Source organism: Macrosteles quadrilineatus, unplaced genomic scaffold (genome assembly GCF_028750875.1).
Source record: "Macrosteles quadrilineatus isolate MER2022 unplaced genomic scaffold, UCM_ALF_1.0 Scaffold_3__2_contigs__length_128488019, whole genome shotgun sequence".
Lineage (NCBI taxonomy): Eukaryota > Metazoa > Arthropoda > Insecta > Hemiptera > Cicadellidae > Macrosteles > Macrosteles quadrilineatus.
In genome coordinates, this window is record NW_026542596.1 from 99,479,280 (window position 1) to 99,505,687 (window position 26,408).

The window sequence follows — 26,408 nt, forward strand, 5'->3', positions numbered from 1 at the left end:
TGACGCTTGAGTCAATTTGGTCCTTTATTACTTTATTTCTAAAAGTCAATTAATAAATAAACATCACAATAAATTTACAATAATGTAAATAAACAATATAATAAGTAATAACCCATCAATATACAACTCGGTGTGGTCTTAACAATAAGCAAACTGATCAACTCATATAAACCTTTTTTGTGTAAATTACAATAACAAAATACATAAACTCTTTTAATACTCATGATTATTTACATAAAAATTTTTGAACACTGAAAATATTAATGGCAGTTATCTCATAGTTTTTAAAATGCTCACTATAATTTGTAATAAAAATACAAAGCATGTTTCACTTGGGTTTTGGTTTTTTCCTGCGGTCCGTGGTGCTAAACCGTCGACTCAGGTCCCCTCCGGACTTTTTCTCCAACCTACTGCCTGATCTCCACGGCACCAACACTTCGTCAGATCTCGACACTTTCCACTTTCCTCGGTTCTCGTCGGAGACTTTGAGTCTCTTGGTCTTCTTGTTGACATCGTCTGCGCCCGCTTTGTTCCTGCGCAACACCTGTGCAGGTTTGGACGTGCTGGTGCTTGCCAGGGCTAAGATGGCCGCACACTTAGTCCGCACTTGCAGCACCACAGGAACGTTTCTCGCAGGGCTCGGTTTTGGTTTTACATCCACCAGAGGAGTCAGTCGGATACCAAATCGCACCTGGAATCATACAGTGTTTTAGGTTTTGGGAAAACACCAACATTGTTATAATAGTGAACATTAGCATGTAAGCTGTTAGAGCATTTGCCTCAATTTGTGGTTATTGACATAAACGTACTGGTATATTGTTAACATTTTGTAGTACTTAATATTTGAATGGAGAAAGGATAACACATTGTTTCTCTTTTGGGTTTCATTCAAAATTCAAAACTAGGCTCGGCAAAATTTTGCCGAGTTAACCATGACATCGTAGAAGCTAAAACGGTAATGTTCAAACATTTTTCAACCAAGCTCACAGACTTACGAGTATGTCCATAAATTAGGTGCCTGGCCAGTAAACTTGTATATGAACATCTGGTGGTACAAAATCTTCCTATGCATAATAAAATGGAGTCATCAGCATGGTACTTTGGCCTTGCCAAATTGGTACGAGACCATCAAACATTTAATTAAATTATGAAAACCAAATTGTGGATGACTCAGGATAAGAGCGTGAAATTTTTGATTAATTCTTTATTTCCAACACTGAACTAATCAACAGAGGATATCTAAATTCCAACTCTCAAGCTTTCAAAAATCAGGAGTAGTTTCATATTGTATCAACTTTGTAATGTTTCCAACATACTGCCAAAATTCTCAGTTAGGTACTTACACCTTAACCCCTCTGTTCTTTATATCATAGGCACAATCACGATCAAACTAACAACCGTCGGTGAATAAGTGTGACATAAGACGGTATGGGGAAACGTAGGTGAATATCTGTATCTAGTGCGGGTCTGCTAATGTGTAGAACAAACGAGCATATTAGGGGCATCCACTCATGCACAATGCCCGTCAAAAGGTCTGTAATATAAGGAAAACAAAACTGAAATCTTTCTCCATTATTTGATTTTAATAAAATTTAGAAAAAGAACACTTAAAACTTTCCTGATGAAAAGCTACAATATTTAAAATACAAGTTTATCAAAAACCTTGTTTGGAAGAGGATATATCATACACAAAACTGGTTGAGGATGTACCATTACAACCGACAAAATTATCAAAACGTATAGCATAGGCTTGCTACTAAATCCTGCTAAAACTACTGAATCAAATTTAGTATAATTTTTAACATGTTAATCCTCTGAATCACGTAATTTACTAATAGAAGGTTAAATACCTGTAGTACTTGTCCGTGATCCTTTGTTTTAGGTCAGCGACCCAGGTCAGATGATTTGCGAAAGCAGATTTAGTAGATTTTTAGGCAGGTGTTCTTTAAATCTTTGCGTAAACGAGCGAGCTGTTTGTCCATAGTAACTGGGACAGTCATTGCATTTAATTTTATAAATTCCTGTCTTATCAAAATTAGCAGTGTTTTGTACATTTCATGGTTTTAGGAGATAAGATAGTTTATTTGACGTTTTAAATGACATTTTAAAATTGTTTTTTTAGCGAATTTCCCATATAGGAATAAGCTATTACCGTAGTACTCATGGTAAGACCTGGACCCGGGACCGATTTAATTTTTTGTTTTGAGGTCCCAAGAGGCCAAAAACACCATCCGTTCAAATTCATATATATTAAAATATTTATATATATATATATATTATTTATATACCTATACTATTATATACAAATCTAATGGTGTCTGTCTGTATGTGTATTACTAATAGGTGCAAAAACTACTGAACCAACTAACTGGGCTTAAATTTTACAAAAACATAGCTACCATACCAAGGACCATTATAGGACTATACACACTTCGATACTGACCGTGGGCTTTGCCCCTTTGGCTTTAAAAGTTCTGAGGTGAGGATTTAAAAAGTAAATATTGATTGGTCTCCATGGCTGCAATGAGAATACTCACAATGTTTACATTTGCTTTGACGTTTCACTGTAAACAAGAAGAACTGCCAAATTGCATATTTCACAATTTAAGACAACTGATCCAATGAAATTAAATATAATATTTCATATTTCACGCAATTATGTGGTTGGTTTATTTACTCTAAAAATTTATCAAAGATCATTTATTCAAAAACTATGTCATTGATTATGGAAATAAAACAAATATTCTAAAAGCGTTGCTGTTTTAACTCAGGCTCTGCTTTCGATTTTTAAAGTGTCTTAAGTGTTATGAAAATAATGTTATTGATATATATTCATGGAAACAGTAAGACAATGACAATTTATAGATGTTTTGTATGAATTTGGAGGCTACTTTAAATAAATTTGTACTGCTTAACATGTGTTAGATTAACTTAACGTAACTTGCACATCACATAGTTTTTTATATGTACTATATTTAGGTAAATTTACTATTTAGTTATGGTATTTTTCTAAACCTATACTTAAATTAAACTAAAGAATAACATCAATAACTAAATTATACATCGTTGATTTTTGTATTCTAAAATTTGTTGTATATGTGTAACTATATTTAATTACCAAATGGTAATACAAAAATACAAAATACTCTTATTTTATCTTAACACAGCTTTCAGTTCACATTTACTTTATTTGATAAATTTATTATTTGTGTTTTGCCACACCACCGATCAAATTATACCAAGGAAAATATCATAAAACTAAGCAGTACACAGTGTTCTTTTGTTTATAAAATCAATTAAATGTTACTATGTTTACTTAATGGTAAGTGTGAAAATGTAAGGCAATGGACGATGGAACTGATTAAAAGAACTGGATTGTATATTTAGTTGTTTGTTGATATTTTTGTAGAGTTGAATCAGAGATGCAATGAAACATATACTGTATTTACCATTAAATTTTTTAGTCCTTGATGCTTTGATAATCATATTAGTTTTGTCTGCTGTCTTTAATGTCAAAGTATTTGTTTAAAATTTGTTATAGTATAGATTAGTGTCTTTAATATTTCAAAAGACTATTGATAAGGCACAACAATATTTCTAAAGTTTATAACAGCTGACTTAGTTTTGCTAATGATTTATTGTGAGTGAAGAAACTGAAGATGGAAGGAATTTGTGATTTACCATGAAAAAGTTTAATTAAAAAAATATTCTTTTTAATTTAATAATTAGTATTTTTTGCAACTTCAAAATTAAAATTGAAAATGTCAAAAATAAAGAAAAAATTATATGTAAATTAGGGAGATGAAGGTAAATCATGTATGTGAAAGTTTTATTCGAATATTTGGTCAGTTTTCTCATATCAGCCTACAACAGCTAGTATATAATTATATATATGTGTGTGTCCGTTAGTGCGATAACTCGAGTTTATGCATGCCCAGTCATTACTCATCTTTTGCCGGCTACGCCACGCACGCTACCGTATATTAATTGGTCAATTTTGTTTAATGTTTGTGTTTTCTTGTTCGTGTGTTCAACGACTCTTTACAGTTATGAAGAGAATTTGTGTGTTTAGTAGGAGTTTAACCATGGTATCAGCTTAAAAATTAACCTTTAGGTTCGAATCCTGGGTCGCTGACCTAAAACACAGGATCACGGACAAGTACTACAGGTATTTAACCTTTTTATTAGTAACTATCATTTTATCAAGATAGCACCAAGCATGTAAATGTTTAAGGAAAATATGCACCAAAACGTAGTACAGCAACATCATAGTTATGAAATAGTTAACGCAACGATTGTGTTCACACTACGCGGGTTGCGTACACTACTTTCCCTACAACAGTGTTTTATAAAAATTACTACTCATAACTTCTAAGGGAGGTTACATTTTTGATTATAACTTCTCATTGTCACTGACAGTGATGCAACGAAACATTGTACCAAACACTAATTGCACCACTCAACAATTAAATTGGCCTGAACAGCTTATTAGTTGAAGTTCGAACCATAACAATTTTACTTCTTCTTCAATTCTACTTCTCTCAATCCTTGAACCTCATTAGTCCGTCACCCGTGTTGTTATGAGTAAAACTATGGTAGGCCTATTATGAAAGTAAACAATGCTGTTATGTGAAACTTTTCAATTCTAAGAACTGAACTGAATACTACTGAACTACTTTAAAAATTGGTCGTAGGTGAATGTATTTTTCGTCATACTTCAGCAAAAACAGCAATTTTTAATAGGCCTACATGCGTTGCTGGTCTAAAGTAACTCTTTTAAGGTCTGGCGACCCACCACCATCTTGGAATTTTTTTGTGCCCCTTCTATTAAATAATAATAATTGGCGATGATTCAGTATTGTACTTAAATTTATTAATACTATTATGTACACTTAGTAACACACAATTATATGAAAATTTTGAAGAATATGCTGTTGATAGTATAACAACTGGTCCTAAACAATATTGTTTAGAAGTTTAGTCCTACTATTTACAAGAAACTTTACACAGGCTGAATGCTGACAATGACAGTGTGTGTTGGAAATTTTCCACAGATATCCTATTTATTTAAGTATTTAATTTTTAAGAATGTTACCTTCTCACACAAATATGTTTTTACTTAATTTGAAACTAATTTCATTGATACCAAATCCATCCTCACAATATTCCGTATCACACAAATTTCGAAGACATTTTCCTTGATCGCAATATCAGAGGTAATTCATGCCCAAAAAGATCCGATTACAATTTCTTTAAAGAGACCATTTTTTTTTAGTTTTGGATGTCAACAGGCCTACTGATGTTTTGTTTTTTCTGTTGTTCTAAATTAAAGGTGTTGGTTAATACATATTAATGTTAATAAAGAATTGTTTATAAATTGTTTCCGAATTCAAGATAGATTTTTGTTCAAGCTCTTCAATTTTAGAACGCAAGCACTGTTTTCACTGTGTTCACCAATTCAAATTACTGGAATATTTAAAAGCATCTCTAAACTTTCTCATGAACGGCTCATGATGGACTCTATTCAGTGGCTTTCTCATGATGGACGAGTTAGGCTAAAACTTAGGGAAAAAAGAAGTTCATTTAAGTAAACAAACAAACAGTACAAAGTGTGCGCAAGTAAAAAAAATTTAATTTAATGTGTGTGCATTGTAAAATGCAGAAGCTAAAATTACTTGTGACTCTATAAACTATGTATACTCAACTACATATATATTGTCTACAATAGGCCTAGGAAAATATATATTTTCTGGTACTAATGGCAGTAAATTAATAGATGGCAGTAAATTAATAGATGGCAGTAAATTAATAGGAAACAGAGATTAAGAAGAAGATAACTTCATACACCGTAAAAGAAAGAAATTCTAACACGGTACTGTTAAGTGAAACAAGGATTTTTAAAAGACTAATGAGTGAGTTTTACTTTGAAAATAAACATTTGTCCTCACCTGATAATCACAAACAAATTTTGGAAGAAAACAGTGATTTTTAAAAGCAGATAACTGCATAATGTCAACTGTTTTCAATGGCCAATGTTGTTTTCCCAAACGATGTAAAATATAATTCTAAGAAAAGCTATTGTTGTTGGAAGAATCTAAGCTTTGATCTAACTCTTCTTCTAAATCGTAAAACTGAAAAAAATTGCTCTTTTGTGGATCCTATAACATAAACCAAACATTAACTCAAAAAACAAAATCGTAAAACTGCCGTAACTATATACTAAGTAATAGACCAAAAAATTATTTAGTTAACACGTTTTAATTTTATTTTGATAGAATTGAAAGTTATGGTATCAAATCAAACATGCAAGACTGAACGTTTCTAGGAATAAAAAATCATTCAAGGCTTCTCTCAAATAAACAGTCTTTAAAAATTCCTTGAATATTTTCCCAAGAACAGCTGTTTATCTCAACAACATATTTATACTACTGTAGCCTTCTCTAATACAAGGCTGCCAACACCGCAGCCCCAGCTACCTGGACAGCTGTGGCACCAATTCAAAGTGAGTGTCTGCGCCATGTTAATGTTCACTTGTTTGTTATTGCTGCCGAATAATCAATGTTAGTTTGAGCTTAGGTTAAGTTATCATTCTTTGTACGTATAGTATGTACAAACGTAATTAACAATTTGTAACTATGCCTTTCAAGTAGGATAATTTTCAACTGCTCAATATGTTATTTAAAAATGATGGACAAACCACATCTACATATTATGATATTAATTATCAAATAAAACGTGAAGCGATCCAACAAATACAATAACCTGAATTATATTAATATACAAAAAATAATCCCTTCACTCTGTATAGTTATTAAAATAATAATTTCCTATGGAATGCCCTATGGAACCTAAGATAAACTGGTCACAAATTATTCACAAATACAGGGTGGGGCAATGAGAACGTCACAATTTGTTTTAGCTGTCACATGTTAATTGTTGCAACAACAAATGATCAACTGTGCTTAAAACATCAATTAAACTATGCCATTTTAGTAAATATTATGCCCGAGGCTATTAACACTGAGATTTTGATGTGCAAACCTATTTTTAAAATGGTGGTTCTTGTGCAAAAACCCAGAAATTGTTTGGACCACATTCCATCCTTGGTCAACATGGCACTGTTCCAGATTGGAAAACAATGGTGAACTGGGTAAAATTATTTAGGATAAACGCTTAAACCTTAAAAATAATCGGTGGGTGCCGCAAAACTCTTTGTACACCAGCAAATGTTGAAAGAGTGCGAGTCGCAGTAACTCAAAGTCCAAAGAGATTTGCCAGGACGCTGTTGTTGTTAAAAGCTTTACGTTGGCTCCTTTTTTTTGGAAGGGGGGGGGTTTCTAATAAGCTACTTGAAGTTCGAGATTTTTTAAAGTCACCCCACAGATTTTCTTGATCCGAAGCTAAGAATTGTCCAAAAACTAAAGTGATTCCTGAAGAAATGCTGGAGGGGTATATGATGGAGTTTTCAAGTGCCTAATGTCAAGTAGGACAAGGACGCCACTTGCAGGATTTCGCTCTCAAGAAATGGAAAAATGACTTTATTAAGTTAAAATGGCAAAAGGTAAGCTGTGTTTTGATGTGCTATTTATATCCACAGGGTGAATATTATTGAGTTTGTACTGCTTATAAATTGGGGCGCTTTCATTGCCCCACCCTGTAGTTAATGTTTCTACCCCATACTCAAACTAAATAAAGAGTAAAGCACACCAGCACAAGAACACAATTCTGTTAAAATTGAAAAACTCAACAATTAGTTTTTTTGTTTGTTTAAAAGCTTGACCATACAGTTAGCATTTCCCCGTACTGGTGAATCTGGAAGTTATTTTGTATAACATAATTTTACATCGTAGTAAACAATATTCATGCAACGTACTTATTGTGAAAATATTTGCCAGCTGCAACATACCTGGTTCAGAGGTTTGGGCTGCAAGGTTGATTCAGTCACCATAACATACTTGCGGAGCCAATCTCGGACTCCACAAAGAGATCGGAACTCTGAATTACACAGTCTGGAGTTAGGGTTTGCCCCAGTAAGGTCCAGTATTGAGTAGCACAGGCCTTTCCCAACCTAAAACATTACAAATGATTTTAAAGTTTCATTTCAAACTCCGGACCACTTTGTAGACCTAAATAGTAGTTTACGCAATGATCACGTTAACACATGCAGCCATTGTTGAACTCATATCACACATAGGCCCATGGGATAATTTTTGTATATTATGTAATGCTGCATTATTACTTGTTAAAATCAAGATTGATTGATGGATTGAACACTATTCACACGAGTTTTGTACACTACTTTATCTACAACCGGTTTTTAATTACTAATAATCACTACTCAAAACTTCTAAAATATGTTATGCTTTTGTTTATAACCTCTCATTGCCACTTACATTGATGCAACGTATCATTGAACCAATTGCACCAATCGTTAACAATTAAATTGGTAAACATCTGACTGGCTAAAGTTTGAATCATTACAATTTTATTTATTCTATCTCAATCCTTGAACCTCACTGGTTCGTTACCCGTGTTGTTTAGTTAAAACTAAGCTGTTATATGAAACTTCAATTTTATGAACTGAACTAAAACGGCTACTTTAAAAAACGATCGTAGGTACATGGGTTTTTCAAATAGTCTTTATTGACACTTTAAAGGCTATTTGAAACTACACCCAACCAATGAGCAAGTAGAATCTTGCAGAAATGTTCAAATATAGCTTTTAGGTTGTTTTATCAGAAAATAATAAAGTTTGCCATCTTTCAGGAGGCTTATGTAGAATAAGTATAAAATAATCAATAAATCTTCTTCTAACTATCTGTTTGATTATTATTTTCATGTTATGGCCAACATGGGACTACTGAAGTCACTTTTATGTGAAGACTTCTTCTTTTCTTCAGCTCTCTTTCTCCCAGTACTTGTTTCTCCAGTTGGACTGTCAGACCGTCAATCATTATCATTATTTATCATCATATAGCCATGTTCACTATAACCATCACATCATTATACTAAGACCAAAGACTGAACACTCTCACTGTCCCGTTTCAACAGTGCTGCATATTTGTACCTGGTTACGAGTGAAGGATAAGAAAGGAGTGAGATGCCTTGTGTTGCTTTGCTATAGTCCTCGCCACCCCATCTTGAAACAGCCAAAGATAGATATACGGCGCGCGGCCTTGGGCTGCCTCAAGTTAGGGTGGCAAGGACTATAGACAGAGCTCAGCTGTCTTTTTAGCACAATCATTAAAAACAGCTGGAACCAGTTTAAAACCACAAAAAAAATTACTTTCTTTTTGCTGGATCCAACTGGCTTCTGGTTAGATGTTACGAAAGGATATAAGTACAAGTTAAGAGCAAATACAGAACAAAAGTGATGCAATTTAGTGAATCACTACCACAGCCTAGGCTAGCGACTGACAATTCACTAATCTGAAGAATGTGAGAGATTTTGGTACTCTACAAACTTGTGTGATTAAATAATATCTGTAGTAATAGGAGTCAGTACCTCTTCAAAGACAGACGGACTGTACTTGGGAGGCACCAGGAGGTTATTGTTCCTGCGGTCGTGAGCGTCTCGCTGTGTGGGAGGTAGGATATTGACCATCTGACCAGTGTTGTAGTTACACTCTAGTGTGTAGCTACGTACAAGTCCTGTAGCCTTCAGTACAGCCACACGGCCACACCCTTCCCTACTGAGACCTCCGTGTCTGTCCCTAGAACATGCCATCACAGCTGTACGAGTTCTATCTCCATTTCATCATTTTATGACTCATTAAATTTGCTGCCTATGGCATTATATAATTGATATTCTTACCAAAAATATGTTTTAGACGGTGATCCTTAAATAATAATAATGGTAGGTGTCTAGTACATACTGTTAATGTTCCGCTTAGTCTATATAAGATATTTTTGTTGAGAAAGATTCCACATTACGCCACTCTCATTTTTGTACAAAAGGGAAAATTTTTTTGTATACAAGGTCTCAAAGCAGAATTTTGAAACATCAATGTGTTACCTTAAATACATAATCCTTTCAGAAAAGTTGCATGAGGTCCAATGGAAGTGGTGTGAATTGAGAGACATCAACTTGGGTAGCAACATACACTCCACATTGTCTGTCGGGTTTGAGAAGTGGTTCCCATAGATGAATATGCCTGAAAAATAATCAGCTTTGTGATTGAATTCATATAATTATATTCAGTTTTCCGAGTTGGATTTTTGATGATATCATATTATACAGAACAAAATGTTACTACAGAGTGGCCAGCATCCTACCAAAATAAACATTAAGGACAATTCAAAGTTTTCCAGGTTCTAAATTAAATTTTCAAGACAAAACTTGCCGCTCAAAAAAAAGCAAAACTTAACTTAATTTACTTCTAGTAAACTAAAACCCCTTCTGCGAATTCTGTGATCATTTCATGCGATCAAGGCCACATCAATGATCATATCTTTCGATCACAGAGAGATTTGTGATTATTTCCCATAATTGCTGCAACCTCTGTGAAAATTTCTCGCGATGTCAGACATCAATGGCCGTATCAGGAAATCTTTTCTTGAAAATTTTATGATGATTTCCCACGATTGCAGCATTTCCGTAATCATTATTTGCGATTGCAGCAACACACGTGATAATCTCTTGATCACGGCAACATCCTACCCACAGTGGTTTATCTTGCCGGTGGACATGTTAACAACCTTTGATTATTTCACACGATCACGGCAACAACTTTGATATTATGCCGCGACTGTTACACCTGTAATGATTTTACTATAAAACCCGTGTGAAGATTTTTTAGCGTTCGCGGCCACATCTGAGATCATCTTGTAATAGCGGCACAATTTGTGATGATTTCATGCGATCGTGGCAACGTCCGTGATAATTACTTGTGTTAAAACGACTGAATTACAGTAACGTTGTAAGCATCCAAGAAGATTGCGGTAAAATCTGTGAAAGTTTCTCGCAATCGAACGGAAACTACTGATTACTTGCGATCACAGCAATGTCCCTTATTCGAGATAGTTTTCCCGCGATGTTTAACTACGCAAAACAAGAAAAATCTGGTTCAGATAAATAGGATGTGTTCCTTCAGTATAGAAAATCTATGATAATGTGTAAATTATAAAAATATTTTAAGGAAGTGAATCTACATGATAATCTAATGGGAAACAAATTCTCACAAATTCAAGAATATACCATTGTCACTGTGAGCCCTATAACTTTACCGACAATTATTTTCAAAATTGTAAATATAGTCTTAGTCTCAAACACTATTAGATTAGATGAGAATAGGTACCAATTAACAATATTTACTTTAAACTTCTTCTACCTTTCTTGGAAGCGTGTCCGTGAAAGTCAACATACAGGAACAACCCAGATTGGAAATGTTCCGATCCTTCCTTGCTGGGGCCTCCAGGAGAAGAGATGGGTGACAACTTGGACATGATCGCTGAATTCTCCTTTACATCATCGTGTTCATCAATGCTTTCTGAATTGGAGCTAACTGATGATCTGAAAATATATTAACCTTTTGAACTACATGGATTTAGTTACGCCTATAAAAAAAACTCTCTCATATCATGAAGGTACACAAATTACAAATTATTTTAAACTATAATTTGATGGACACTCATACAGGAAGGAGAGGTAAAAAGTAGTACCTATATTATGATTTTATGAGCAACTCATAAAGAACTAACCAATTACGTTAGTCGTCGACTGTTTAGACCTGCAGGTGGGATTTGAGCCCTCACTGCCTCCTGGCTGGATGGGCAAAGCAGTTTGTAGTTTATCAGACTTAAAAAATTGAACAGTCTGGCACATTAACACCACTGGTCAACCAAACACCAGCAGTTCTAAACTTTACTTGACTTCCAGGTTGCAAGCAGAAGCCAGTCTGAATAGCTTTCAGCCAATTTTGTTGAATTGGAATCACATATTCATATTTAAATTATACTACTACTGTAGTCTTCAAAATTATGTTACAACTTTTACCTACGGCCGTTTTTTTTTAAATAGCTGTTTCAGTTCAGTTCTTAGAATTGAAAAGTTTCCCCTAACAGCATTGTTTCCTTACATAACAGCATAGTTTTACTTAAAAACACAGGTAACTGACCAATGAGGTTGAAGGATTGAGAGAGAATAAGTAAAATTGTAATGATTCAAACTTTAGCTAATTAGCTGTTAACCAATTTAATTGTAAACAATTGGCACAATTAGTGATTGGTACAACGATTCGTTGCATCAATGTCAGTGCAATGAGAGGTTATAAACAAAACATAACCTCTCTTAGAAGTTTTGAGTAGTGATTATTAGTAGGCTAATTAAAAACCGGTTGTAGGTAAAGTAGTGTACGCAACTCAAGTAAATTGAGTAATGACACTCCTAGAAGTTTTTAAGGCACTCGCCAAGGCTCGTACCTTAAATTTTCTACTCGTGTTGTTAACAATATCTTTACGCGATCGTTGTGTAAACTACAGAATAACTATAAATGTACCATCTGATTTACTTATTTTGCAGAAACACTGAAACTGTATCTTGTAACTATAAACTAACTATTAACTCTTAATAACCATAACAATTTAGTTTGACAGGTTTTATAACTCATCAAGTGTACAGATTGACTCACAGGTTCTCGCGAGTGTCTGGCAAGTTGTTGGACAGTTCTAGAGACAAGCCGGAGACTCTGTTGGAGATGAGATCATCAGTCTCAGGAACCTCCTCGCCATAGTGGTGGTATCTGATCAGGCTCCTGCAAAAGTTCCACAAAAACAATGAGTAGATGTTAAAAATAATAGCTCTGTGAAGTAAAATTGAAAACGTGTACAGTTACTTATATTGATAATAAATTAAAACTATTCTTTGAAGAAATTGAAACTATAGAACAATCTCAGAAATCAGGGGCTATTGAGGGATAAAGTGATAATTTAATGCAATATATTATATATGCGTAATATAAATCTATGCCTTCCTGATTGTTTTTAACAGCCTACTTCTAGTAGTAAATTGTCAACACTAAATTTAAATATCTGTAAAGATAACTCATTTAAATAAGATTGATTTAAATTAAATATGGACTAACGTGGTAAACAGTCAATCTAGATTCCAAGAACATTGGGATTTTCAGAGTTGATCATAAGTCACTTGTACAGCCTTAAGAGTGGTGGGGAGTGGCAAATAATAGCCTGCTATTGCTAGTACTAGGGGCTGATTCATCAACTTTTGATACATTAGGTCTACTGAAGTACTGTTATGCAAAATGGTACAAAATATCTGAAACAAACTCCCATACCGATGCATAGATTTCCAAAATCTAATTACTCATAAAACCTACATAGGTAAATATTAATACAGAATAAATACAATAGAAACTAATAGGGTAAACCCCAGTATTGTGTTACAATTTTAAATCAATTTTATCAGCCCAGATTTTTCAAAATCCAGATTTATTACAATCTTCTGTATCTTAAAAAAAATGTCAAAACCATCATAAAATCCAATGCACTGTTTAAAGTTTTAGAATTTCTTCGAGGTTTATCTTTTCAAATTAAAAATGTTCCACCCTCGCCGTAAGTGTACCATACCTGGCTGCGTAAATAGACGGATGTAGAGTGGGTGAGGGGTTGTTGTATACCCTGTTGAGATTCACACCCCTAGTGTCAGTCCGGTAGTGCCCTCTCGCCACACCGTCGGGGTTCAACATGGGGATGAGCTTGAACACGTAGAGTCGCCGCAGGGCTTGGGCACTTACGTCGTCCTTGTTCAATAACATGGTCAATACTCCATTCAGTACAAAACTGGAGGGAGTTTCTCCAGGGTGTACTCTGGCACTCAGGAATACCACCTTGAAAAGACAAATATGACACAACATTTAATTATTAGATTACAAATACAAGAAGCTTTTTAAAAATTTTGAGAAAGATGGGGAGGATACACAACTGAAGGACTTTAATACATAACGTAGACATTGTAGCACTTTTAGGAGTCAGGTGAGAAACTATTTCAACCAGAAGTCAAATAAATGAAGTATTATAGAAAATATTTGCCATAATAAAAAAGGAAATGAAAAATGAAACGATATGGGGAACTAAGGCTTCTTTTTTAAGAACCAGACATTCCTGTCGAACAAAAAGCAGACATCAGAGATGAAGACACGATAGAACAATTTTGGAAGGAAACTCTAAATGGAAAGTGGCTCCCTAGAAGAGATGGAAATCAGCCAAAAACTCACTTATCTTTTACCATTTTCACCATAAATACTCAGATTCATCCGCATGACAACTGGAGAGCGTACATACTTTTTCTGTTGATTCGTAAAACCATAAAACACATTTAACAACATAAAATAAATACCCCTGTCACAGCAAACCTGCGGACTAAGCAAATACCCTTTTGCCTGATTTGAATTTCACTTAAATCTATTTAAATAACAATAGGTTTATTGAGTACCTAGGTTTGCTTCTACAAGGAGGGTAAGAAAGAGTTTTTTAGTAAAATTTTAATAGCATAGTAGTAAATAAATTTCCCAAGATTGATCAAAATATATGCATAAACAAGTAAATTACAACAGTTTACTCATTCTCCTAAGTATAACATAGGAATTTTAAATTTATAATTTTTGTAATTTTCTCTGTAGCCAATAACCATACAAAAAAACTTCAATAAACTAAATTTATATGTTTTTTTTTTAGCTCATTAAAATGATTAAAGAGAAATTGGGTTTATGTTTTGAGGGCCATTAATAAGAAAATCCTATTTCCCCCCCCCCCCCCCCCATAAAACCACGTTCCCATGGTCAGATCATGCTGGTTCGCAAACTTGTACGAATAAACTTAGGTTTACACGTTTGTACTAAGTTAAATCAAAATCAGCATGACTTATTGTGCTAACGGACATATATATATATATATTAAATAAATATATGAATTTGAACGGACAGTGTTTTTCGCCTCTGTAGATATTTAAACTAAAAAGCAAATCGGTCCCGGGTACAGGTCTTAGCATGAGACCTACAGTAATAGCTTATTACCTTCTATGGGAATTTAGATACAATAGGGTATTTTAACCACTCATTTACATGTTCTAGGAATATTAAGCTCTATAAGTCTAACCTGATACAATGATCTCATACTTTTTTGTTGGTGAATTGGAAAGGCCTCGGCACATCAGTGTCAGGGAAGAGGTTGGCCAGACGAGGCTCCCTCTCGGCTGAGATGTTGTGATAAGAGGAGATTGTCAGCAACTCCACTCTGCGGCCTTCCAGCGAGTAACACACTGGCTCACGATGGTAGTAAATGTCGTCAGGTCTCGGCTCTGTGTAAAACACTCATGTCATAGGAAATCATAATACAATGGTAGATGTAAACATGCATTGTTGAGATGTATTGGAGTTGCCAATTGGCAAACACTCCTATACAGTTCACTGTATGGTTTTTTATTCATAATTTTCCAGCTTAGGCTGTGTTTTTGTACAAATCTTGTCAAGTTGTACGTAATTTCTCACCTGAGGATGGGATGGATTCCAGATCCTGAAAGGTTGTGTAAAATTATGTTTTTACTAATCATGATGGATAATCTTGGCAAAGATCCCTTAAGCATAGTAAATAGTAACCAAAGATGTGGTAAATAAATAAAACAAATAAACAGAACGCCTTGATTAAGCTAATATTTCCCTGATATACATTTCCAGATTTTATTGTTATTTAGGCTCTTGGGTAACCCATAGCTTGAAATAAGAGTTCATTATTTCTAACCTCTAATTAAATTCTTGGAAAGTGAAGCCTTTCACTTCAGCTGGCCCAACCACAGAGGACGCTACTGTATTCACTTTTAGTTTCAAGACAACTTACGAGGTTTGTTATTGCTGAGTAGTTTGCTGTCAATCAAACTCAGGCTGGTCTGAAGTTCTGAGTAAGAGTACGGGTATGTAAATGCAAAGTAAGTGATCGAACGTAGATTTTCCAACGTTCTATACTTGAAACTCATGGTGAACACATTGTCTTCCGTCTGAAAAGAAATGTATTAAATTTACACAGCTATAGATTTATATGTGGCATTGCTTGGAGTTTAAGAAATTAAAAAAAAAACATGTTTTCATGTTTGAGAGGAATCTATTCTGGCATAAGAAACACAAGTTGTATACTGTTTGATAAACATAAGATTATTTCACTGTCAATGAAAGCATTTTCAACCAAAGAAAGTTACAATTAGGTTTAATGTTCGACCATAATGTAGTTTTTATTTGTAATCTTGCCAGTGAATCCACTCTTAAAATTATTTACCATTCATAAATTCATTTACACATTTCATTTGGAATTAGTCTGTATGGCTCATCTAAATTAGAAAATCTAGATAAAATACTTAAAGAAGAAAAGAAAGCAATTAGAATAATAAAGAACCTAAATCCAGATAAATCATGCAGGGAACATTTTAAAATGCTAAACATATTAACAGTTTATGTTCAGTTTATTTTGGACACTATTATGATATTTTTTAACCCCTTCGCTTAAACTTATTTTTACACCTAACCGGGCCAAAAAAATGAATTATTTCTGTGTAATTTTACACAATTTACAATATTTTTACCTGCACTCAGAATTTTGTATTTGTATATCAAATACTGTTATTTTTCTAATCAGAATTGAATTTAGATTAAAAAAAACAAACATTTTATTGGTTACAAGTATTTTTATTATTTCTTTATACCATATAATACAAAAAAAAAATTTAAATTTTTTTTATTTTTGCTTTTTTAAAAAAATTTTGACTATAAAAGTTAAAAATATCTTACTGTTCTGCCTTAAAATACTGATTGACATGTTGTAGACTCAAAAAGATATCAAGCAAAGTTCAACTTAGTATGATATGTCTTGAAACATTCGGGTAGGTGAAGCGCAACCAGGCACATTTCGCACTCCCACCGACTGTCACTACGCTTCCCTTGTGCACTACAAACTTTACAGCGTCTTGATGGGTTTTGCTTTACTTCATTAGGTGGGATTTGTCTTGGGAAATGACCCCAAGAAGCTGCTTGAAGCCGTAGAGGGGTTTCAGATGTTGATGGCCGCCCTCTTCGTTTGTAGGCCGGTAGTTGTCTGGTCTGGAACACTTGCTCAGTAAATTTACTTTTGAATTCAGCAAATCCTATCTTCTTCTGGGTGATTTTTTTAAAAACAACATAAGAGTTGAAGAGAGCTATGTCCAAAATGTAAACAAAAATCTTCTTATACCCTTTAGCATATCTCCTCATCGTAGGAAAAGAAGCGAGCTGTTGGTCTTCTCGGTCGATACCGCCCATCGAGCTGTTGTAATAGAGGATGGGTTCAGGCTTGGTAATCACCTCACCGCTGACTCTGTCTCTCTTTCCAGTTGTTTTTTTGTCTCCCTTACTGTGGAAAGTAGACAAGACACACACTTCTTTCTTGTCCTGCCATCTAAGGGCCATCATGTCGTGGCTAAACGCAACTTCATACTCACCGACATCAAGTTTTCCACTTTTGAAGCTGTCAGGCATATTTGTCCTCCAAGAGTTCACCGTGCCGATCACATTGAAACCAATATGTTTCAATCTATAGTAGAGGAGAGGTGAGGAATACCAGTTGTCAATTGTGAGGGTATGACCATTACCGGAACATTCCTTGACCATTTCAATGACTATGGCCTCGCTCACCAAAAGTTTATCATCCTCAGCAGTGTCTCCACCCCCTTCTTCCACTGTTTCGCCTTGTTTCACTTCAGCACCGGTGTATATTTTAAATTTTGTACAGTATCCACTGCTTGACTCACAACATTTGTAAAATTTGATTCCGAACCTGGCTCTTTTCTTGGGGTTGAATTGCACATACCCCAACCTCCCACGAAATTTCATCAAGCTTTCATCTACTGCAATGTTTTCATCGGCCAAATATAACCGTGAAAACTTTTGATTCATGTAATCAATGACATACCTCAGTTTCCACAGTTTGTCATTCTGAGGCTTATTTTTATTATCACAAATATGGAACATTGTTGACAAGAGCAAAAACCTACGAAAAGGCATAACTTTTCGAAAAAACGGAGTCTCAGTAGTAGCAGTAGGGGCCCAATACGATTGAATGGTCCTTTTCTTCACAAGTGACATCAAAACACATAGACTGTAAAAACATGCCATTTCATCAGGAGTTGTTTCAAACCATTCAGAGAATAACTGTTTATCTTTACCACTTGCATTATTTTTTTCAATTGTCTCTTCGGCGTATTTGTTCGTTTCTGTAGAAACATGTTGCCAAAAATCATCCTCGACAAACGCGTTGAATACTTCAACTTCAGATGGAGAAGGACCTAAATTTCTTGCTAAGCTTGCCCTGACACCAGGACAGCCTGTAAAAGGTATTTTGAAAATACTATTGTCTTCTATGGTGTTGGTCCATTTCCAACCTTGTTTTTTCTTTTTCTTAGCTGTTTTAGGTTGGCCCTTAGACCGTTTAGTAGGCTTAGGTAGCACTAAACTAGGAATTTTACCTTTAGGCCTACCTCGTTTACTTCCCCTTCCCCTTGATCTACCAATAGTTGCACCTCTACTATACTCAGGTACTTGACAAGGAATGGTTTCAATAAAACTAGGGTCATCAGCCTCAGCCTCCTCACTGGGTGTAGGAGATAGTGCAGGTGCAATTACCCTACCTCGGTAAATTTTTTCCATAAATCCAACAGGGTTTTCATCATCAGAACTTTGCTGTTCATAGGACACAGGACTAGGCCTAAAAGGCACATTTTGAGGGGACATAGGTCGGGAATAACTACAGGAGGGCTGGTCATGCAAACAATCATTATTTACAGGCTTAGGCCTAACATGCAGGTCATGCAAACAATCACTATTTATAACAGGCCTAGGGCTAGCATGCTCTGTCACACCATTATCAGCTAAATCTTGAGGTTCACAGTCAGCAATACTTATACTATTGCATGCTTCACTTACGTGTTCATTGTTTATTTCTAATAATTCATCATCACTCTCAAGCCTTTCTTCAAATAAATAACAATCACTGTCTGAGTCACTGTCACATTCAATTAGTTTAGCAATTTCACTTTCGTCCAATTCCCTTCCACACTCATCAACAAATAAAAAGTTACTCATCTTATTTATTTTATAAAACAACTATTTGCAAACGAAAAATAGAATTCAACATAATATAAATACTGTTGTGAAATGACGATGTAAACATAAACAAACAAGGCAGACAGCTGCCAAGACAACGTTCCCAACGTCAGCTGGTAAATCGTAATTTTCAATTGATTGTTTTTGCCGATTGGGCAGGCCGTGGACGACGAAAATACAACCAAATGAAAGCCTGAAGCTTGCAGAACAAGAAGCATATGCGATCTGTTGGATTTTTTGGGAACTAACTCGGCAAATATTGGTTTTAATGGCGGACGGCGATTCGCCGTCGCTTCACACAATGGCTCGCGGGAGCACGACGGCGAATCGCCGTCGCTTTAAGCGAAGGGGTTAACAATAAGAAGGATACAATTTTTGAACAAGAAATACACCATTACTTTACAACACACGCAAAGAATGAAATCATACCCACTCACCATAGACTTGAATTTTACACAAAGAAGCCGTCTTACAAAGGAGCAAGTTATTTTAGAAAATTACCAAAAGAATTAAAGTGTCAAATAAACAGTTCCAAATTTAAACTAAAACTAAAAACTTACTTGGTTTCCAAAGTATTATATTCAATAGAAGAGTATATGAATAATTAAGCAAATGTTAATTTAAATGGCTAAGCTTACACTATTCAGATGTACTAACATGTAGGCCTACTTGTCTTGTATGAAAAAAGATATATTGATTTGATTTGATTTGCCAGGATGGACTCTTCACATTCAAGTAGGGACCAAATCATTTAGAGTGGCAAGCAGAATACACATTCTCATTAGAACTGTTTTCAACCCGATCACCTTTTTATTTTGCACAGTCATCTAAAAAATTGCTGTTAGATTTAATATATGCATGCAGATTAGGAGAAGAGAGGTGGGAGAAGTTTTCTGTCCCTCCTGCACTATCCTCCCTGGGGGCCAACATAATTGACACCATCTTTAAGCCTGGGTCCAGATTACCAAGATCTTTGTACCTTCTGTTACAATAAACCTCTACTAGTTTAGAAATTTTTATAATTTATATCCCTATAATTCATCATGCAAGCCAAAACTTTGAAAGGTAAAGTAGAGATCATTCATTGATGATAATTTTGTCGAAGTAGGCTAAGCGTAAAAATAATAAATTTTGTAGTAGGCAAATTTAATAAATTTTAAAAGGCAGGAGGAAAAAAGTATTGAAAACTATTTTAAACCAATTTGACAAAAAAAATAATCTACAAAGAAAGTGAAATTGTAAAACTTATGTAGTCTACTTACATTGAATGTGGGTTTGTCTCGTATCCTCTCCCAGCTAGATCTGCCCGGAGATATCCTGAACACTGGGGCCATACCCTGGCTGTACATCTTACTTTGCCGGTTTAAATTTACCATGTTTAACTTGACAAGTGCAAAGGGAGTACCACCTATGAACAAGATTAATTTAAATGATTACACGTCCACAAAAAATTCCAAGAAAACTATTAAAAATTTCCTCTAATAGGTTTGCAGGGCCTATCAGTTTACCTACGTCCATTCATCATTAATCAGACTAAAAAATCCCTTTATCAACAAAAATCACTGATATTGGCGGAAATTCTCACAGGCATACACTGTATCTGTGATTTGGACGAAAGGTAATGTGTTTCACTACTAAATTAGTACAACGGTCACTTAGGTCAGCGATCAGCAGAAAAGCGAGGTCTGAAAACACAAAGCCATTTCACTGCAGTTGCTGAAAGAGGTCTTAACTGGTCAACAAAATATTCCTTGCCTTTTATACCAAAGTGAAACCACGTTCTGCTCTCATTTTCAAACTCCGTGCCAGCGCAGTCCGGCTGAGTCCAAATGTTAAATTCAAAGTCAGGTGCGCCAACATCATTTCCACCTTTGTCTGGAACAATTCAGGACGAATGAAAAACAGAAAAGTATTTTTTTGACTGTAAAATAACACATTTTCATTATAAATAAAACGCTTGACTGGAAAGATTTACTTTATCTAGAGAATTGATGTCAACCCCATAGACTATGTCACTATAAGGGTAGTTTTTGTTTCGGTTTAAAACATGTTGCATCAGCTGTGTCATCATTGAAAGTTAAATTTGTGTAGGCTTACTGCAATCTTTTGATTCTAGGCTTTGTATTTTTCTCCAGAGCGTTTATATGATTTAAATGCATTTCATTTTTTATTTCAGTTAAAAAACGCAATAAGTAGTTTTAAGAAAATGGTTTGTTGTAAACAAATCAAGCAACAAATGGTGGTAGTACTTATGATGGTTCTAAACTTAATTAGTGTGACTAATGCATAATTGTAGGCAACCATATGTTTGTGCCATATGGGCAATGCTCAATTTCAGGCAATAATTAAACTACTAACTACTATAGCTACAAAGTATGAACTTACCAGAAGAGGGTTTTGTGACTTCTTCAACTCGAGCCAAATTGCCCGAATCAAAATTTGAAATGAAAGTAAATCCTGCACATTGAATATCCATTGTCAATAATAGTTTCAAAGAGAGTAGCTCTGTAAGATGTTACGTCTGGAACACAAACCAAATCTCAAGTTAAAATACCCCTGCCGCAGCAAACCTGCTGACTAAGCAAATTTCTATTTTCCTGAATTGATTTTCACTTAAATCTATTTAAATTACATTAAGTTTCGCCAATACCTAGGTTTGCTGCTACAAGGAAGGTCATAAAGTGTGTTTTGTTTTTAGTAAAATATTAATAGCTTAGTATAATAAATAAATTTTCCAAGTTTGATAAAAATATATCCATAAACAAGAAAACTACCAACTACAGTTTACTTATTCTAAAAAAAAAAAAACCATAGGAATACATTTTAAATTTAATACTTGTAGGCTAACCAATAACTATACAAAAACACTTCAATATACTAAATACAATTTATTTGTTTTATCTTAGCTCTTCAACATTGTTTAGAGAGAAATTGGGAAATTTGATGTTTTGAGGGTAAAAAATGGAAAATACCTATTTTCATACCATAGAACCACGTTCCCATGGTCCGATCGCTGATTCGCGTACTCGTTAGAGTAATCGTAGATCTACAAGTTTGTACTAGAAATGTTATCAAAATTGGATGATTTTTGCTCAATTTATCATATAATATATTGATATATAACAAAACTGTTATATGTTTATGAATTTGAACGGATGTTGTTTTTGACCCCTGGGGACATCAAAACAAAAAAATAAATCAGTCTCAAGTGCAGGTCTTACCATGAGACCTACAGTAAGTTATTCCCTATATGGGAAATTCGCTAAAAGGGGTCAAATTAATTGTATTGTATTAATTGTATTGTACCTAACTAGTCTAAATTATAAACTATGTATAAACTAAGCCTGTATTTGCATGAATCAATTATGTAAGGGTCGTGACCGTTTGGATATAAAAGGAAATTAAATACCATACAAGTAATAAACTACCTATCGTGAGGTATGGTTTCTTTATCAGACTGTGTCTTATTAAGACTTTGATGGTCAATGGTAGGCCTTATATAATTAGCCTACAGAAAACACTTTGTATGACTAATCTAGTGTCTGAACAATTCTAGAATTTGTTTTTGAATTTTGATCAATTGAGGTTAAATAAGCAATGAGTTTGCTTTACCTATAGTTCTTTCATCACCTGATCCGCTTGCACGTCTAGAAAACCCCAGCTTAAAGGCCAATTATTACTAATATAAAATTTAATATTAGACTAAAAAATCTAATTTAATGAGGCAAAAAGTTTTTATTATAGAGGTATTCTTAATAAAGAGGTTTGTTTTATTGAGGTTTAATAATGCCGTTATTCATCTTATAGAGGTTTTTCCACTGCACAGGCACGTGCCAAACAACGACTGAGGAAGGAAGAGGTATGGGTGGAGGTTTCATGTTGAGACAAGCTTCTGTTTGTTTTGAAAACTACGTACCTACTATGGAGGTTATGATCATGACAAATTCATCTTATAGAGGTCGCATTGATGCCCATATCAAAAACAAATTTGTCAGAGGTTTTTAACCTAAATACTACGTTGTATGAGGTGTTTTTTTGGTACTTTCCTGTTAAAGGGAACATTCATTATTATCGATGATTTTTTCGATATATCGATATTTTTGTTTACCGATCCATTACATATTGACAACTGATCTTGTTTAGGTTAAAATAGTATATTATATGGATTTAAGAAATGAAACAGTTCTAAGCTAACCTAACATAACCAACCAAACTTGCTGTACCATTTAAAAATTACTTTTGAAAACAGAAAAGGCAAGTTAAACATGGAATGTTACACAGCAAGTTTGGTTAGTTATGTTAGGTAATTTTTTTTTAGAACAGTTTAATTTCATTATTGTTTGTCGATACTGAACAATATTTATCGTAGTTGTCAGCTGATATGTTTCAATTTGTTAATATCGATATATCGATACAAAATCATCGATAATAATGAATGTTCTCTTTAACAGGAAAGTACCGTTTTTTTTTAGCATTGACCTTTATGAAAGTTTCAGGATAAAAAAAAAAATTCATTGAAGAATTTGTTTTACCGAAGTTTGACCATTCCATACGGTCTATTGATCTATTGGCAGCAGCCTAACTGAATGCAGTCGTTTTTTTTCAGTCGGTCGTCAGTTTTTAGCCGTGCACATGCCTTAATGTTTTCGTGTCGTGTCCGTGTTTTGTGTTGTATGTTACTATTTACTTTGACACAATGAAAATGAAGAAACCACGTAAAAAATGTAAATATGTAAATAGTTCAGATTAGTGTGATCATCACACCATAGTTCAGGTTAGTCGGATGACTACGCACCCGACGATGGAGTTATCTCCGAAACGGCCGTAGTGCTCAATTAATTTACAGGATTGCGGAGACTGTAAGTAGCCTTTATATTTAACTGAATGCGTACCTAACTACAATCAAATGGAGATATGAGCATACAAAACTAGAATAGGCCTAGGTAGGCCTATATGTTGACAAGTTATTTCTAACGTTTGTGTTGCATATTTCTACAATGATATTTTATAAGGAAGTTTGTCTTGTCTTATCTTGTAAAATGAAACATTGATCTGAATAAGTCAAGAGTCTGTTGATCTTAAATACAGAAATAGGAACAGTCAATTACTAATTGCAAATCTTATTAGTGTAAAACTAAAACTGAACAGGCCTATTTATAGCCATTAGCTATAGAAAATAGTTATCCCTAGGGTAATGTGTCTAATTTCAAGACATTATCTCCAACAGTGTAAATTGTTTTACTTTCAAGCTGAATCAAAATATAGGCTACTTACTGACTTGAAAAATGTCATACTTGTACTTGTGTAGTGGAGCGCTAGTCAATTCGTTCTCAATCCAAAATTAATTATTCTTGCTTTGTTGATGTGCTAGAGCAGAGAATAGACGGTTAGCAGACGATTATTATTTAAGGTTTTGTCTATTTATTTATTTTACAACTTAACACTATCCCTCCAATCATCTTCTGTGGTGTAAAATTGTAAATAAAAAATTGATTATGTACCATATGATTTGAGACAACAAAACTGCACAGATAAGGAAGATCGCTGTTGTAATAACTGAGACGAGTCAGTGAGAACAAAGCAACAGTTACGGGTGAAAGTTGAAAGTAAGCACTGCTTAAGACCATTAGTCATATACAGTTACATATTCATGTAATTATAAAGATAAAATGTACATTCTGATTAAACTATCTAATTATTACCACCATAGATCAAATCATACTCCCTTAGTAGATTTATATATATTTTTTTAATTATTACACAATGCTTTGTTCATAAACATAAAGCACAAAAATGTGTCAATACAAATTTTTCTTTTTCTATCTTTTATTTACATGATAAGATTTTTAGTCCAATCGTAGATGGGGTCTTGCAAGTGGTCTTACAAGAGCCGTAAACTCCTCAAGGCTGTAAATTGGAGAGTCAGCAAGCCAATTCCAAATTCGCCTCCTCAACACTGTAGGTGAACCCTCTTTGACAATCTGGCAGGTTGAAGAGCAGATGGAAATCCTCGTTGCGCCTCGTGTTATAAAGTCTATGAAGGCAAGATACTTCGACGAAGAGACCTTTATTGTGTAAGAAATTGCCTCCAAGATGTATCCGCATTGCTTTCTTCTGGAGCACCAACTCGTTGGAGGTTTTCTTGTGATGACCAACCCCAAAAGGATGATCCCGTACCTGAGGTGGGATTCAAACAAAGCGTGGTAGCACTGGTAGCAACTGCTTGAGAACTGAGAAGGTGAACGAGGGAATAAAAATATGTTTGGGCTAAATACCATAAAAAAATAACCATATTTTGTATTCATGGTTTCAGTCTACCTTCTTAGTTTTACATATAAAATATATATGAAAAATAGGTAGAACGAAGGAATTTTTACCAGAGCTTCTGGGATGATGGGTTTTGCGTAGGTTTATGATAAGAGATATCTCTTACGTTGTGCAGGTGAATGAATGAATGAAATGGCATGTTTTATTTCTATATATGTGCATGATACATGTATGTAAATGCCAATAAACCAAGACTAAAAAAAACAAGACAAATGCTATGGTTTCCAAGATCACGCCGGACGGACAGCGTGAGTGGATAAGCGTGATTACCACTTATCAAGTTTAAGTTGAAGCCATGCTTCTATATGGTCGTGGTTTCCAAGGACGAGCGATCACGTCTGACACGAGTTTTCCACCTTCTGTCCAGTGTGAGTCCTTATCAGCGTGGCACATTAACACCCCCAGCAGTGCCACCGGATATTAACTAGACCACGGCTCCCTTTAACTCGTGTCTAGACACGAAAAACGTGCTTAAAAATTTACAATGGGATGAAAAGTCTATTAATGGTTGGTTGGTCGGTTAGTCTATGATAAAACATACCCCCTTAGTCTATGATATTACTTAGTGAGTTCACAGACTAACCAACAAGGGAGTCTGTTTTATCTATGACAGTAAATAGATAGGAGTGTCTGTTGTATATAAGTAAACGATTACGTAATCACGCTTTTCCAATCACGCTGGCCGTCCGGCGTGATCTTGGAAACCGTAGCTTACGAATGTATACATAAACACATCACTTTTTTAACTTAATAAAAAATTAGGTATAATACTTTTTTTTTACTTTCAACAATGTTTGAGTATTTTTTTCTTTTCAATATTATTTTTCCCGGTCCAGGAACTAAACAACAGTTCAGACAAGTTTTTTTATATTATCGAATGTCCCAAATAAATGCTTTTCGGCGTTCGTGGCATAGTTGGTAGCGTTTCGGATGAGGTCTCGGGTT

The 26,408-nt window shown here is 34.5% G+C and overlaps 1 protein-coding gene across 3 annotated transcripts; it reads right to left on the reverse strand.

Moving 5' to 3' along the window:
• Positions 1 to 11: 11 nt before the first annotated feature.
• LOC128988757 (cytosolic carboxypeptidase-like protein 5) lies at positions 12 to 24,654 on the reverse strand. 3 transcript variants are annotated; one of them, XR_008490431.1, is made up of 14 exons: positions 24,411 to 24,654; positions 21,522 to 21,657; positions 20,892 to 21,011; positions 20,399 to 20,544; positions 15,850 to 16,006; positions 15,132 to 15,313; positions 13,585 to 13,844; positions 12,630 to 12,752; positions 11,331 to 11,512; positions 10,016 to 10,154; positions 9,506 to 9,713; positions 7,907 to 8,068; positions 5,949 to 6,158; positions 590 to 691 (listed from the first exon to the last, which is right to left on the reverse strand). XR_008490431.1 is itself a non-coding variant. In XM_054410365.1 (13 exons), exons 2-13 carry the CDS (start codon positions 21,610 to 21,612, stop codon positions 329 to 331), a joined length of 2,133 nt encoding a protein of 710 aa, XP_054266340.1. In that variant the 5' UTR covers positions 21,613 to 21,657; positions 24,431 to 24,654; the 3' UTR covers positions 12 to 328. The 3 variants fall into 3 exon arrangements, 2 of the variants coding, with proteins under 2 accessions (XP_054266340.1, XP_054266339.1); XM_054410365.1 differs by lacking the exon at positions 5,949 to 6,158 and having other exon boundaries at positions 12 to 691; positions 24,431 to 24,654; XM_054410364.1 differs by lacking the exon at positions 5,949 to 6,158 and having other exon boundaries at positions 12 to 691.
• Between the last annotated feature and the right edge of the window lie 1,754 nt (positions 24,655 to 26,408).

What these genes read in the sequence shown, in the direction of transcription:
- LOC128988757 (XM_054410365.1), bottom strand. Translation starts at nt 21,612, where the DNA reads ATGGATATTCAATGTGCAGGATTTACTTTCATTTCAAATTTTGATTCG. An exon ending in AGTCACAAAACCCTCTTCTG is followed by an intron (nt 21,012 to 21,521) that starts GTAAGTTCATAC and finishes GAATTGTTCCAG; the next exon opens with ACAAAGGTGGAAATGATGTT. An exon ending in TCCAATTCACCAACAAAAAA is followed by an intron (nt 13,845 to 15,131) that starts GTATGAGATCAT and finishes TGTCTTTTCAAG; the next exon opens with GTGGTATTCCTGAGTGCCAG.